The sequence below is a fragment of the Diadema antillarum genome, unplaced genomic scaffold (genome assembly GCF_040938485.1).
Source record: "Diadema antillarum isolate AM-2024a unplaced genomic scaffold, OU_Dant_1.0 seq00000183_RagTag, whole genome shotgun sequence".
Taxonomy (NCBI): Eukaryota; Metazoa; Echinodermata; class Echinoidea; order Diadematoida; family Diadematidae; genus Diadema; species Diadema antillarum.
The window spans coordinates 2419899-2435487 of NW_027271250.1; the positions used below are offsets into that span (position 1 = coordinate 2419899).

General features: G+C 40.3%; 1 protein-coding gene across 2 annotated transcripts in view; it reads left to right on the top strand.

Annotated features, from left to right (window-relative positions):
• The window catches only part of LOC139728562 (uncharacterized), a 30935-nt gene that overhangs the window by 4011 nt on the left and 11335 nt on the right, over positions 1–15589 (top strand). For both annotated transcript variants that reach the window (XM_071639500.1, XM_071639501.1), the window contains exon 2: positions 14439–15160. In XM_071639500.1, the coding sequence (XP_071495601.1) occupies positions 14490–15160 (671 nt within the window). In that variant the 5' untranslated portion in view covers positions 14439–14489. The remainder of the gene's footprint in view (positions 1–14438; positions 15161–15589) is intronic.

A 15589-nucleotide genomic window follows, 5' to 3' on the forward strand; every position in this document is an offset into this window, starting at 1 on the left:
TCTAAATTGTTTAATGACTTTGACAATTGCAACTCGCTCAACATGCATGATCAGGATGCATGATTAGGATACCCATATCAGTTCATGTACAGTGTACTATCTGATAGCGATTCGCATGCTCAAGAGTGGCTCAATTGATGTGCGGTCTTTGTGTCCCTATTTGCAGCAGGGTATAAACTGGTATGTGCAGGTTAGCATCAGGGTGTCCGATTTTGCGGCAGGGGAGTGTTGCAGTTTGTGGCATGAGACAATAGGTGGATAAGAGGCTACAGCACTTGTAGGGTATAATAACTAGTGGGTAACAGATCATCCGATCAGTGATGATCACGCTTTGAAAAGAATTGGTATATTGTTGAGTAATGTGCTACTTTGCCAAGCATGTGCAAGCTATAGATTTTCACCACATGGACCTGTTTCACAGACCTTGTCCTCAAAAGAGGTCTAACAGACATCAATGACAACATGGTCATAAATCGAGCAAAAAGTGCAACGAGCTCTAATCATTTTTCCATCTCACATGCAAGCAAGCACTGGCTGCATTCTTTCCAAGAAAAGTAGTCTCTGGGCACCACAAGGTTGTAGTTTTTCCCAACTATCACTCCAACGCTTCGCTTCTGGGATGTTGATGAAGCTTCATGTGTAGATAGATCTTCCCTACACAGCTAAAAGGAAAGCGGTAACAGAGAAACAGTCAAGACTGACAGACTGCAAACCCGAAACTCTGAGTGTAGGCATGCGTGGCTCTTTCCCATGTGCGTTCTTGATAGAGAGTTCGCCAGAATCACAGGAATCAAAGACAACACAACATGTGTTGCAATGTAACTTCAAGAAATTATTAATAATGAAAAAAAAGGTAACAAACGATTACATCCTTATTTGCTGATTCGAAGGTCTGTTAATCTGAAAATGAAATAAGGGTTTGCTGTTCCAAAGGTTTGCTTAATCCAAATATGAAACAAGGTTAGTTATTTCGAAGGTTCGTTGGTCTGAAAATGGAAAAAAGTTCGTAATTTTGAAAGGTTGTTTGATCCCAAAATGAAATGAAGTTTGATATTTTGAAGTTTCTTTAGTTCAAAGTGGTTCATTAGTCTGAAAAAAAAAGAATGTTAGTTTTTTTGAAGGTTTGTTTATCTGTAAATGAAACGAAGTTCGTTATTTTATTTCCAAAGGTTCGTTTAATCCATAAATGAAGTAAGGTAAGTTTTACCGTAGGATGAAGTTTGTTAGTCAAAAAAATGGAAAAAAAAAGGTTATTTCAAAGGTTCGCTTATCCGAAAGCCAAATTCGATTGTATTGTAATATTGAGAAGGTTCATCGATCCGTAAATTAGGTTGTTTTTTTTTCCATTTCAAGGTCTGTTAATCCGGAAATGAAATTAAATTTGTAAGTGTGCACTTGAAAATTCAATGACGAATTGTACTTACTTTTCGGTCTATTAATCTTTCAAAATAACAAACGTCACTTCAGAATATCGCCACAAATGTTCAGATTAATGAACCCTATTTCATTTTCGAATTAACAAGTATACTGAATATTTGTGATCAAGAATAACAAAGTTTTGGAATATAGACGAACATTATTTCACTTTCAGATTGAACAAATCTTTTCACTCTCAGATTGAACGAATCTTCTCACTGTCACTACACAATGTAAGTTTTGGTCATTGCTTAGAAAGCAAGTGTGCAGTAGAGTAGTTAATGCTTGTAATTTTCAGCCACCAAACAAAAATGAATCTAGAAAATTTGGTTTAAGAAAATATGAATCAAGCATGAATCGCACCGTAAGCAGTAGTACTGCAAATCAGACTTTGAGAACGATTGATTTTCAGAGCATGGCAGTAAAGATTTTTTTTTTTGTAATGCAAAACACGCCAAAATGTGTTGCGATTATTTCGCTGATTTCCAATCCAATACCGATATCTCGGCAAATTTGTCGATCCAATTTTCTGATCCAGTCATAGCTCGAGGTTACACAATTTCTTACATACACTGTAGCAGCACCAGCAGATTGCGCGCATGTGATGAAAGCATGTGGGATATGCCATCTGATGCACATAGTAGCATGCATCCTCTATCACAGCTCTGTTTGTGGCTTCCCTAAGAAATCTTGTGAAATCGTTCATTTTGAGTATTTGCGTTGACTGGGAATAGAAAGCCACTCTTACTCTCTCCCATTAACTCAAATTGGCATCTAAAGCACAATTATATTTATGTCTGGGCATATCTATGTACATGTCCATAAGCCTTGTAACTTACCAGTGTACTTTGCAAACTTTCTGGCTTGAGAAGCTTCCTATGGGATGTTTATGTGTTTTTCAGCTAAAGAGCATACAGCTGTAGTATGCTACAGTGTAAGGCCCGAGTAACAAAAATGCAGGGATGCCAAGTTCAAAAAAATTTTATGAGTGAGATTTTCATGACTCGGCATCTAGGCGAGCGAATGTGCGCACAAGCGAGGATGTGGGAGGGGTTTCCCCCCTTGGCCTCCCACGGTAGGGAGCTTTTTCAATTTTTTGCGATCAGGTGCATACTAAGTGACTATTTTTTACTTATTTTGAAAGACAAAAGGAAAATATTCCTTCAATTGTAACTATCACTTTAATCCTTTGAGCTATGATCCTCATTATGGGCCCAAATTGCAGACTTTGCCCGATGCGTGAGAAAAATGAGTGCCATGCGTGAGATCGTGAGACGACCCCTAAATGCTTGAGTCTCACTCAGAATGCGTGAGACTTGGTAGCTCTGAAAATGGGGGTTCTTACGGGAAGTGAGAGCACTCTTGCACCTGATTGGGCATTTCATCAACGACTGAAACTGCCCTTGCCACAAATTTTAGGCACCCTACATTTGTACCACAAACAAGAAGAATTACTCTAAAACTTGGTAGATTTAACATGAGTTACAGACCTTGAAATGAGTTGAACTGATGTCTAGGGTGCTAACACAGTTTTGTACTCTGTATATACTAGAATCTAGTAATAGTGTTATCTCATATCTTCAATGTTCCTAGCATTCTTTCCATTCTGTGAGGTTCTAAATGCTTCTGTGATATCAATTGATATTTACACATTTCAGTGTGCTGTATACATTGTACATCTTGTCTTTATTGTGATTTACAGTTTATGTGACCTGTGTGGTATTGCTAAATCCAATCAATGTATTTTCTGCCATTTTCAATCAACAACTAGACTGTACACAGTATGTTAAAACTAGAAGGATATTGATCTCTCCGTGCTAATACACTTTAACATTTCGTAGATATCTTGTATCATGTATTACCCAATAAGGATTCTCTAGAGAAAGTTTTGGGCAGGGAGGTCAAGGGTCAAATGAAAATGCTAAAAAACATTTTTTTTCCCCTACTGTATCTCAGAAGTGGTTCAAGGTTTTTTAATAGAACTCAGTACATTGTATACAAAGTGTATGTATGTACTGCCTGATAGTGATTCTCTTGGAAATTTTGGGGTTATGGGTCAAAGGCCAAGGTTAACTCCTCAAAATTTCACAATTTTCCTTATATCTATGCAATGCTATGGGCATTTTCTTGAAGCCTGTGTATACATGTGTAACCCAGTAGAGATTCTCTGGAAAACCTCGTGAGTGCATTGCACTGTGCAGCGGCTTCAGATAAAAAAAAAGAAAGTAAGATGTCAAATAGTCAAGACCTCTTGCATTCACCTCTCTCCATAAATCTGGACAAGAAACTTTCTTTTTTTACTTGGCATACAAGTGTACTGTTTCTACAGTGTACTCCTGTTAAATGACGAACACGGCTGCAGTGACATTCCAGTTACAACGCAGTAAAAATTCAGGCTGCAAAGTTATCCACTCTGTGCTTTTTAGCTATTGTGAGCTATTGCGATCGTTCTTCGTCCGGCGTCCGGCATCCGGCATGCATAAACTCTTTACATTTTCATCTTCTTCTTGAAAACCGCAAGACCGATTTTCACTAAACTTGTCAGGTAGCATCCCTAGGGGGTTAGGATCTCAGTTTGTTAAAATGGGCACCATGCCCCGCCCAGAAGGCCCCAGGGGGGCCCAAACCCCCCAAAATTAAGGAATCTTTAAAAATCTGCCCTAGAACCAGAAGTGATAGAGCTAAGTTAATACTATGAGTTAGTACAACTGTACATCGATGACTGTTGTTTCAAGTTTGTTCATGGCGGAATCAGGGGTGCCCCCCTTGGAACCCAGGGGAGGGGGGTGGGGAGGGGTCCTAATGGGGCCTAAATTGTACATTTTCATCTTTTTCTTGAGAACCCCATGACCCATTTTCACCAAACTTGGCAGGTACATTGTAGTATCCCTAGGGGGTAAGGATCTCAGTTTGTCAAAATGGGCACCCTGCCCCACCCAGGGGGCCCCCATAGGGCCCAAACCCCCCAAAATTAAGGAATCTTTAAAAATCATCTTCTCTAGAACCAGAAGTGATAGAGCTAAGATAATACTATGAGTTATTACATTGATGACTGTAGTTTCAAGTTTGATCATGGCGGAATCAGGGGTGCCCCCTTGGGACCCAGTGAGGGTAGTGGGGAGGGGTCCTAATGGGGCCTAAATTGTACATTTTCATCTTCTTCTTGAGAATCCCATGACCGATTTTAACCAAACTTGGCAGGTAGTATCCCTAGGGGCATAGGATGTCAATTTGTTCAAATGGCCACCATGTCCCACCTGGAGGGCCCCAAGGGGCCCAAACCTCCCAAAATTAAGGAATCTTCTCTAGAATCAGAAGTGATAGAGCTAAGATAATACTATGAGTTAGTACATTAATTACTGTAGTTTCAAGTTTGTTCATAGCAGATCCAGTGGTGCCCCTCTTGGGGAGTAAAGGGAGGTCCAAATGGGGGCCTAAATTGTACATTTTCATCTTCTTCTTGAAAACCTCACAATGGATTTTCACCAAACTTGGCAGGGGGTAGCATCCCTACCCCGGGGGGCCCGGGGGGGGGGGGGGGGGGGGGGGGGGGGCCTTATTGTTCATTTTCATCTTCTACTTGAGAATGCCTGGTCAAATTTTGGTAGAGCTGTAAATAATTAAGATTAGTGACTGCGTGAAAGGTGAACTTGCGATACTCAAGTGAGCGCTAGACCTGCGGGTCTCTTGTTTATTGTTTATTTGTTCAGTTATAGCAAAATTTTGATATTATAACGAAAGAAAACTGCCGGTCCCCAGGACTTTATTAAGTGGAGTCAAGTGTATATCGTAGGCAATGTTAAGTCAACAACAGTTCGTGCAGGGGGGAAGAGTCAGTTTAAAGGAGACCTGGATGATTTTCAGATTGTTGCATTTAAACATATCTATAAATTAGTCATACTGGGTGCAGAATTACAGAATGTACAGTGATTTGTATGTTTGTTTTTTTTTTTTTTTTGTGGAAAGAATATCAAATCACCAGTTTTGCTGGATGAGCTAACACCATCAGGTCAGGGTAGGGCATCATTTATATTCAGTTATAATTTTAGTCATATTTGTGTTTGAATTCAGAGCATCTTTGTGTAATAATGTATTATTTGATAATATTTTGTATCTGTTTTACATTGATATAGCTGATTCTGGGTGCATGCACTGGTCGGGGAGGAAGGTCTCGAGCCTCGGTGATTAAGTTTGCCTTTTCCTCCCCTGGCAACCAGCAGCATGCTCGTGGAATCATCACAATTTTTATATCATGTAATACGATTTTCTGTTTGTATTTTATGTCAGCTTGTATTGTATATTGAATTGCCGAATAAATAATAATAATAATAATTAGGATAAGGAATATGAATATTTTAAAAATTCGTAACAAATCACAGTGAACAAGACTGATGACATACTGTAGCATCATCTCATAAGGAATGCATGACAGGGTACATATGGAAGCAGAATAAAAGAAGAAAGCATGCATTAATTCTACACACGTGAACTTGTTAAGCAAGTGGTACTGTAATGGAATTACATTGCCTTGAAAATATCTTGCTTTACAGTATGTGTGTTACATCCATAGGTTGTCAATGTGCTGATTGATTTTTGGGCAAAATCCCACTTAGTCAAACGTTATTAATTACTAAACCTTGGCTGAAAATTGAATCCATCAGCAGTAATTTCATCTATGTGTAGGAATATACAGTGATAATGTTAATTGGTGAAAGGGTAGAAATGACTTAACTTACTTTTACATGTTTTTGTCGAGCCCACTGGAGGTGAGGGGAAACTAAGGGATCGCCTGCGGTGTCTGTCCGTCCGTCGTCTGTCCGTAACGCTATAAAAACTTGAATAACTGTACTCTGGGCTTCAATTTGAATCAAACTTGAAAGGTAGAGTGGTCATACAAAGTTTTACCTTTTACAAAGTATGAAGGTCACCTCAAGGTTAAAGGTCACAGGCAGGGGTCAATGAACTTTTAGGGCCCAATGTTAAGTTTTTAGGGCGCGTTTCGATTATGGGTCATAACTTTTGATCCATAAGTTCATTTGTGACTACACTTGGATGGTAGAGGTCCCTTGGGGAGTTGATGGTCACCACAAGGTCAAAGGTCACAGGCAGAGGTCAATGAACTTTTAGGGCCCAATGTTCAGTTTTTAGGGCACGTTTCGATTATGGACCATAACTTTTGATCCGTAAGTCTATTTGTGACCAAACATGAATGGTAGATGTACTGTAAAACGAGAAATGTTCGCGTGCATTTTAATTTCGCGAATTTTGCGAGCGCCAAGATTCGCGAAATTAAAATGCACGCGAAATTTCTTATCTACACTGTATGCATTGAACGCAAGAGGCAATTCGCGAAAATTTCTTGCCACAAAAAAGGCCGTCGGCTCCAATTCGCGAAAATTTCGTGCCGCGAATATATTGTGTTTTACAGTACCTTGGGGAGTAAATGGTCACCACAAGGTCAAAGGTCACAAACAGGGGTCAATGAACTTTAGGGCCCAATGTTAAGTTTTTATTGCGCATTTTGATTATGGGTCATAAAGGCCGTGTCACACCATAACGCGGGCTTTTGGCGAGGAGGTAGTTTCCAGCACGTAGAAGATTTTCAGCGGGCGAACAAGAATGTTTGCAATTTTCATTCATGCCTTATCATACCGTACGGGGGAACTTCTGCGGCTTGACTTGCGGGGAAACAAATTTACTCCAAGGAGCTCTCCGCAGTTGGTCCGCGCCTGACAGTATCTAGCGCGTAGTTGCCCGGAGGTGCTCACGCAAGTCCGATTTAACCGCAGCCAAGTTTTGAGCATGACCAAAACTTTTTCCGGGTGAGTCGCGGGAATGCCCGTAGAGGTCCACGCAGAACGCCAGTAGGAGACCCTTAGCGGCAGTACTTCCCAGGCAATTCCCGCGCAGGTACTTCGCAGTCCCGTATGCAGCCAAGATAATGAAATTCTGTGAGATTTCAGCCATTCCATTAGAGGAATTCCTTCACTAAGTTATCAGCCCCCACGCGACTGGTACAAAGGTCACACAGTATACACGCAAGTATAACGCGTCCAGCAAGTAAGACACATGCGCTGACTCGCACAAATCCTTTTCCGCCCTCAGGAATGTCCGGTATGCTAGAAAATCCCTACACGTAACAAGCCCGAGTAGCTTGCCCGGGAAGGTGTGACAGGGCCTAAACACGGTTGCGGGTAAAAAAATATGCGTGCGCACCTCCGGGCGACTACTTTTGAGATACATGCTAGGTACTGTCACGTGCGGATATCTACGGGGACCTCCGGGTAGTCAAAATTGTTCTTTGCAAGTCGCACGCAAGGCTGGTGTGACACGGCCTTAACTTTTGATCCGTAAGTCTATTTGTGACCAAACTTTGATGGTAGATGTACCGTTGGGAGTGGGTGGTCACTGCAAGGTCAAGGTCACAGGCAGGTGTCAATGAACTTTTAGGGCCCAATGTACTGTGCATTTAATTATGACTCAGGACTAACTTTTGATCCATAGGTCCGTTTGTGAACAAAATAAAAAGGTGTTGTGCGTTTGTGGGCGAGACACATTACGGCGCTTACCTTGTTCCATTAAGTGGTAGGATTTTGTGTTGAAAGGTCAAGGTCAAAGGCCAATAATTTGCAAAATAGCCAGGAATGCCCAGTAATGATATACAACTGTAACATGGTGGATAAGGTACGAAAACTGACAATTACCATGTATTTGCATCGACAGAAGTCAAAAGTCAAAGGGCAGTATACTTACGCATGTTGTCATTCTCGAGACATGCAGGCTAAGAATCCTGTTATAACAAGGTTGTCGGTCCGGCTAATTAATACCCCGTCATAACTGGACCCTGTTTGTAGCCGACACTCGGAAAACACACATGTAATATGTATTTTGCACTCCTACATCATGTTCTGCTCTGATGGGTCATATACAATATTACGTAACATGATGCAATTTCATGAAGAGGAAAAAAGGGAAATGCGACAGGGAAAGTGCTAAGAGTATTAGGGGGAAGACTCTGTTATTCTTGATGCATTATGTCAATTTTTTTTGACAATTGTCATGTTGGAGACGTACTGGTAAAGCTAACCAGCCTTTTATGTTTGCTAATGAATATTCACATCGTCTGCACATCATCTTTAAATACATTGTGTTAATCACAATACGACAGAGTGCTGTAGACCTTTGCAAAGCAATGGTAATAAGAGAAAAGAGAACCAAATTTAACAGGTGCCAAAAAAAGGCACCATTCTTTGAAGACAGACCAATGAGTATATCGATTTCTCAGAAGTACACAGTAGTGTCGGTGAACGCTGTACCTCAAGAGGGCTTGTACGGTGCAAAGCAATAACGCTTGTGGTATTTTTGATGTTGTTGGATCATGTACTAGGTAGTGGATAAAACATGCTGTTTGATATATTGCAGAGGCATAAATTATAGATAAAACATTAGAAAAAAAAATGATGTCTCTCTTCTGTGCACAGTGCCAAGATTGGCATGCAGCACTTGGCTCTGTAATGCTTATGAATAAAGCATTAATGTTTTTGAGTTACCGATTTGATAATATCATAGGGTTGAAGTTTCAGTTGACGCATCCAAAACATACTGGGTACCAAGGTATGGATGGAAAGCACACCCATTCTTATCTCTCAAACAACATTGCCCATTTGAGTAAGGGCAGTTCCAAATCCCTTGTATTTTACAGAAAGTGACATCTCTCAAGCAGTTGATTGCCTGCATTGATCTTGTTCACTAAGCCAGTTGGAGCTCAGATAATATGGAGTGCACATGTATTTGGCCCTTGTTGCAAGGAATAGTCAGTTGCTGCAAGCCCGCATGGATAAAAGTGCTAAATATGTACATGTACAATGTAGGGTACAGGACTTTTTATTCCACACTTTGCTGTATTGGACACGGCACATGAATTTTGCACAGCTGTTTACTGGGCTATATGTTTATTACCTCTGCCAAGGGAGGAAGTTATGTTTTCGTTACCATTGGTTTGTATGTTTGTTAGTAGTTAGTTCGTTAGTTTGTCCGTGTGCGAAATACTCAAAAAGTACAAAATGAATTGTGATGAAACTTGCAGGAAAGGTTGAGAATGACATGCAAGTACAGTAACAAACGATTAACTTTTGGCAGTGTTCCGAGAATTTGGGGGGAATTTATGAAGGATTTTTTATATTTTGGAAGGAAGGGTCAAAGAACTTAGGAGTTCATCCTGCGCGTAATTGAGGTTTGCATGTGCGCGATAAAGTGCGTGCTCTAGTTTCTGCTGGGGCGAGGCACAGTGTGCAGCTGAGGGTTTATGACGTAACAAAGGCTTCTATATTAGGAAATCGGGCGACTTTCAGCACACAATGCTATACGTATGGGTGGAAATCACTGACATCCCTATGAAAGAACAAGATCAGTGGTGGGAATGAGCTGCATGCTTGGTGGAGGTCTGTGCTCTCAGAGTGCTTCTCTAGTTAATTCTTCTTTGCTTTTCTTGTTTTTTGCCAAAAATTTGTCTCACAGTAGAAGAATTCCATGTTGTGAAGGCTGAGTTGGTACCTGATGAATTGCCTTGTTTAAAGTGGGGTCTCCTTGTATCTGACATGATTTTAACTATACTGTAATATCTGGTAAAGGAAATATACAATGTAAGTACAGCTTGATGTTTAGTTGCCTGAAATGACAGGGTGAAAAGTCAAAGTGAACAGTCAACTTAATTTAGCTACAATGACATCTGTCCATTATGAAAGTCCTGTAGGCTATAAGTTCAGTAATAATGGTACTTAATAATAATAATTACATGCCCAAACCATTTCGTTCTACGTGAGGGGATTTCTTGGCTGATGGATCTTGTGATATTCAGAGACTTCCTGATGTCTTCATTCCTGGTGCGGTCTAGGAGATGAACGCCTGCAATGGTCCTGAGATATCTCGTCGCTTGCCCGCAAGAAGGGAACGAGCGCGCGAATACGCGTAAAAATAGATTTCGAGAAAAGACCTGCATGAGGTAAGATCATAAGCAATATCATAAAATTTGTAGATTATTCATTATAGCCACTTTAGCTAGTACCAAATTGGAATGTTATCTGTTCACTTGTGAATTTTCAGCAGTATTGATATTCAAATATCAAAGATATAGTCAATTGAAACTTTAAATTGCGATTTTCTCGAAATCTATTTTTACGCGTATTCGCGCGCTCGTTCCCTTCTTCCGGGCAAGCGACGATCTCATCTCAAAGGATTAAAGTCTACATGTGTCTGCCTTCCTTAGGGTCCATGTTTCGGCACCATAAGTGGTGATTGTTCAGATGAGAGATTTGTAGATTCTTACTTATAAAATTCTTGTGATGTTTTGCTTTGACCATACTGTTCCTTTGTTCAGAGGAACAATATGGGTTGCAGGGAATCATCTCACAAATAGAATGTCGGGAAGAGGGTAAGGACAGACTACAATTGTATAGGAGAGATTTCCTGGCATGAATGGGATTTTGGCATTGTTTAGCAATGACTTGTTCATTTGTTCATAGCATGCCAGTGATTTTACCTACTCTCCAAAGATGATAGTGTTTGTGTTTCTTCTCAAGTTCCAAATTTGGACATCCAAATTGGGACCTAGATTTTAAGTTTTCATCATCTTCCTTAGCAAACTTTAAATGATGTGCTATTTTAATGCTATAAGTGAGTAGATTGGCGACTAGTCTCAAGTTTGTTCATAGGTCTTGTGTTTCAGGATTTAGGTTGTCTGTTCGTATGTCCGCACAACATTAAGAGTGAGAACGAAGACACATTGTGGTAGTTTTGTTGATACTTGGCCAAGTATGCTTCGTATTGTGGTGAATATATGCTGATTTACTTTGGCAAACTTCCTAAAGACAGAAATAAGTAATCTGTGAACTTCAGCCAAACTATCACTTTCTAGCCATATATCAGTTCAAGATAGGCAGTGACGTCATCAGTGGGTAACATAATTTACTATAAAAGTGGATATTTTCGCACAAATAATCTTTCACACTCCGTCGGTTGAGAAGAGTTTTGCATGTTGTTATTCCGCAAAATAAGACATCGACTGCTGCAACATTATGGCAAGCAAAAATATTCACATGCTTTTATTTACACGCTATAGTTTCTGGTTGCTCGAAGATAATTTTAACACCGTGAAAATCTTCAGTTTTACAGTAGTATACAGTAGAAAGAATAAAAATAAGTACACAATTAGTTCACTGTAACAACAGGTGTGAGAGCAAACTTAAAAGCTAAAGCTGCTGAACTAAGAGCAAAAGAAAATGATTTTCTGGCTGTAAATTTAGCTATCTATAGAAGTATTCAAAGGAAATGTGATTTGCTAGGTATAGTAATAAAGAATGCTCCTAAACTGTACAAATCATACCTTTTATGTAATGGGGGGGGGGAGCAGAATGATCAGTCCTCAAAAGTTGATAGTAGGAATAGTGACCTTCATCTGCACTACTAACTGTAATATGCAAAATATTTCGTGACAGTTTTATTATTGGGAATTTCGTGAGTCAGGCGCTATTGGCTCGCAAATTTATAGACAAACAAAAATATTGACTGATTCAGATATGTATGTGACGTGCGAGTTCAGTTTTGGCTTAAGTTTTGTCATGCTTTATAGTGAGGCGGTTAAACTCAAGATTTTATAGAAATACTGCAAACCCCAATTAGAATCCTAAATCATAAAAACACAAAGGATAAACTGCTATGTGTACCTTGGTAAGCTGTAGTAATATGATAAATATCAACAGTGTATCACAAAGAGGGGGAAAAAAGTCTGATGTTTTTCGTCACATATCTCACCAATGCAAACAATGTTGCTATGGATGCCGCTCCATAGCATTTGCACCAGTTTGTTCCGCCTTCCTTTTTTCCTTTTTCTGTTTTCCTTTTAAACTTGGTGCCTCTAAAAGGAATTAATAAGAGATGCCAGAAAGAATAAATTGTGATATACACATTCACTGTTTTCTATGCAACAATGTATCACAGAGGGAAAGATCAATACGGACACTTAAAGTAACATTTCTCTGCGATGATGCAACCTAATGTTGCTGCATAGCTCGCTTCAGAATTTTATTACGCTTGTTTGTTTTTTTCTGTCGTATAATGGGGGTGCTCCCAGAAAAACAACAACAACAAAACAATGTATAGTTGCAAGGTTTGTACAATGATGCCGTGATAAGAATTTACATTGTTACATAAAGGAGAGAAGATTTATTTTAGGATACTTTTAATCACATTTTCAGTAACGCAAGTTTAGCTAAATGCAGCCACGATATATAGCAGTGCTGACTCTGTCAGTAGCGTCATATATTTTTTTCCTTCTTGCTGTTGAACACCTTGTTTGCAGGAAACATTCGCAGGGAACAGAAAGAATGGACAAACATGTTCTGACATTTACTGTTAAGGAGTGGGTGCAACTCATGCAAATGTGGGCAGTGCCAAACCAATAACCTATCCTCCGTTTAAAGGGGATGGCTAGTAACTGATCAATTGGAATCAGTGGGAATGCTGGGGAATGACTGTTCCAATTCTTGTGGGATTCATTTAAGAGTATGTTGTTTAATCTTTTGTTGTGTGAAAATTATTTGCTTCAGAACAGTCTCATATTCAAACTAGAAAAGCACTCTGAGAGCGCAGACCTCGGCCAAGTATGCAGCTCATTTCCACCATTGATCTTGTTCGTCCAGAGAGATACATGTATCAGTGATTTCCACCCATACGTACTTATAGTATTGCGTGCTGAAAGTCGCCCAATTTCCCAATATACTAGTAGAAGCCTTTGTTACGTCATAAACCCTCAGTTACACAGTGCGCCTCGCCCTAGCAGAGAAAGTAGAGCACGCACTTTAGTGCACGCATGCAAACCTCAATACGCGCAGCCTGAACTCCCAAGTTCATTGACCTACCTGCCAAAATATCAAAAATCCTTCATGAATTCCCCCAAAATTCTCAGATCACTACCAAAAGTTAATCGTTTGTTACTTGTGTCATTTTCAACCTTTCCTGCAAGTTTCATTCCAATCCGTTAACTACTTTTTGAGTTATTTTGCACACGGACAAACTAACTAACTAACTAACAAACCAACGGTAACGAAAACATAACCTTCCCCCTTGGCGGAGGTAATAATGTGCAGTTTAATGCCCCGTCACTGTACAGGCATGCTAACCTGGAAACATAAAACTGCACATTACTTAAATATAAGACCATTCTGAAGCAAATAATCTTCACACAACAATAGATACATAATGAACTCTTAAATGAACCTCACAAGGATTGGAAATGTCATCCCCCAGCATTCCCACTGATTCCCACTGGTCAGTTACTGGCTATCCCCTTCATGTATGTCACCTGCTAGATTATGTTTGGATTTTTCTCTGACTTCTCGGTCTAGTTTTTATTATTTCTCAAACAGTAATAGGCCGAGTCAGATTCAAATCAACAATGGTACCCATGACAGTGACTCTTTGCGCTTGCATCATTTAGCAGAGCGGATTTAAGCTGCACAGGAAATAAAAGCTTCAAAGTGAATCTGTCCCAAGTATGAAGGTTGCATACATGTATGTTACTTGCATGGGAGCAAAACCAGGGTATGAAGGCACAATAAATACTGTAACTGTAGTTGATTTGCAAGCAGTGTAGTCCCTCTTTGCAGATAAAATTGTAAGATGATCATGGCATGTCAAGGGGTTAAGTACCAGGATACTGTTCTTCATATAAATGCAGGAAGCAATTACCTTGAAATTGTTACTGTTACAGTTTAAACACAAAAGCCTTATAACCAAAAAAAAAAAGAAAAAAAAAAGATGCTACTGAGGTGTGTGACACTGAGAGTATGTCATGTTTTGTATGAAAAGATGTACAAATTATACAGATAGATATATGCCCTTTGATATTTTATATCAATGGTTTAAAACGTAGTTGGTACTTGGTGCAACTATGTAGGATTGATCTGTTATATGGTGAAGTACTAGTGATTCTAATTATCTCATTCTCCTTTTCTCTCTCTTTGCAGATACCTCAGATGAGCAAATAACAAGGTAGTGAATTGGTGCTGTTTTCTGCAATGCCAGGCAACCACCACAGTAGGGGCAGCAGCCCCAGTTACTACAGTGAACACAGGGACAGCCCTAGCAAGAGGAAGCACAAGGCCTCAAAATCTGGGCGACACAAAAGCAAACATTCCAGGTCTCGGGAGAAACAGGCAAAGGAGCCAGTGGTCAAGCCGCTAGTGGAGTATGATGACATCAGTAGCGATGATTACTCCCTTAGCCCTCCGCGATCGCCAGTCCCCTCTGCCAAGCGAAGGTCAAGTCCCGATAGAGGAAAAAAGGGGAGGCATGTTTCCCCAGCTACAGCAATCAAAAACTATATGACTCAGCAGGGCAGCAGTTCCTCCTCCCCTCATGTGTCTAACTCGTCTAGAACAGCATCGCGGAGACCACCATCCCCTGACCCACCGGCGGTATCTCAGCGTGGCTACTCGCGCAGTAGCCGTCCGCGAGCATACTCGCCCCCGGCCAGATATCAAAGCCCACCCCCGAGTAGGTACCCAGCTTCGCCTCCGAGCCGGTATGCACCTTCCCCCAAGCGGTCAAAGTCAAAGCAGAAGCATCGAAAGTCCCCGAGTCCTTTTCCGAGCAAGAAGAAGCACAGCAGGAAGAAGAGGAGTCCTAGCCCAGACTTCTACTCATCGCGCCAGAGCCACAAGTCCAGAAGCAGGAGTCCATCACATGGGTAAGTGTGGTGAAATGATTTCAAGGTTTATTCAAGATCATTGTTAACTCCCCATCATTGTTACATCATTAAAACTGGTTGTGCAGGAAAGTTATTCAGAGGTTCTACAGATGTATTCCTATTGCTGAAGGCAACTCCACTTCTGCTGCTCTTAATTGAAATGATTTGCAACATGGTGATTTACATTTTATTACTTGCTCTTATTCAGTAGAATACCAATGTTGATTTTGCCTAATTCATTTTCCTCTCTGATTTTTGCTCTGTAAGGACCGCACATACCATGTACCCTATTTGTGCATAAAGCAAGAGAGTATCCAGTTGATATGAACAAACATTATTCAGTAATTAGGCATGAGTTGAAGTAGTCTGCCTGCAAGATTGTATTATTATTTAGCTTGACCAGATATGTAATATGCCCCTCCGTCAAAA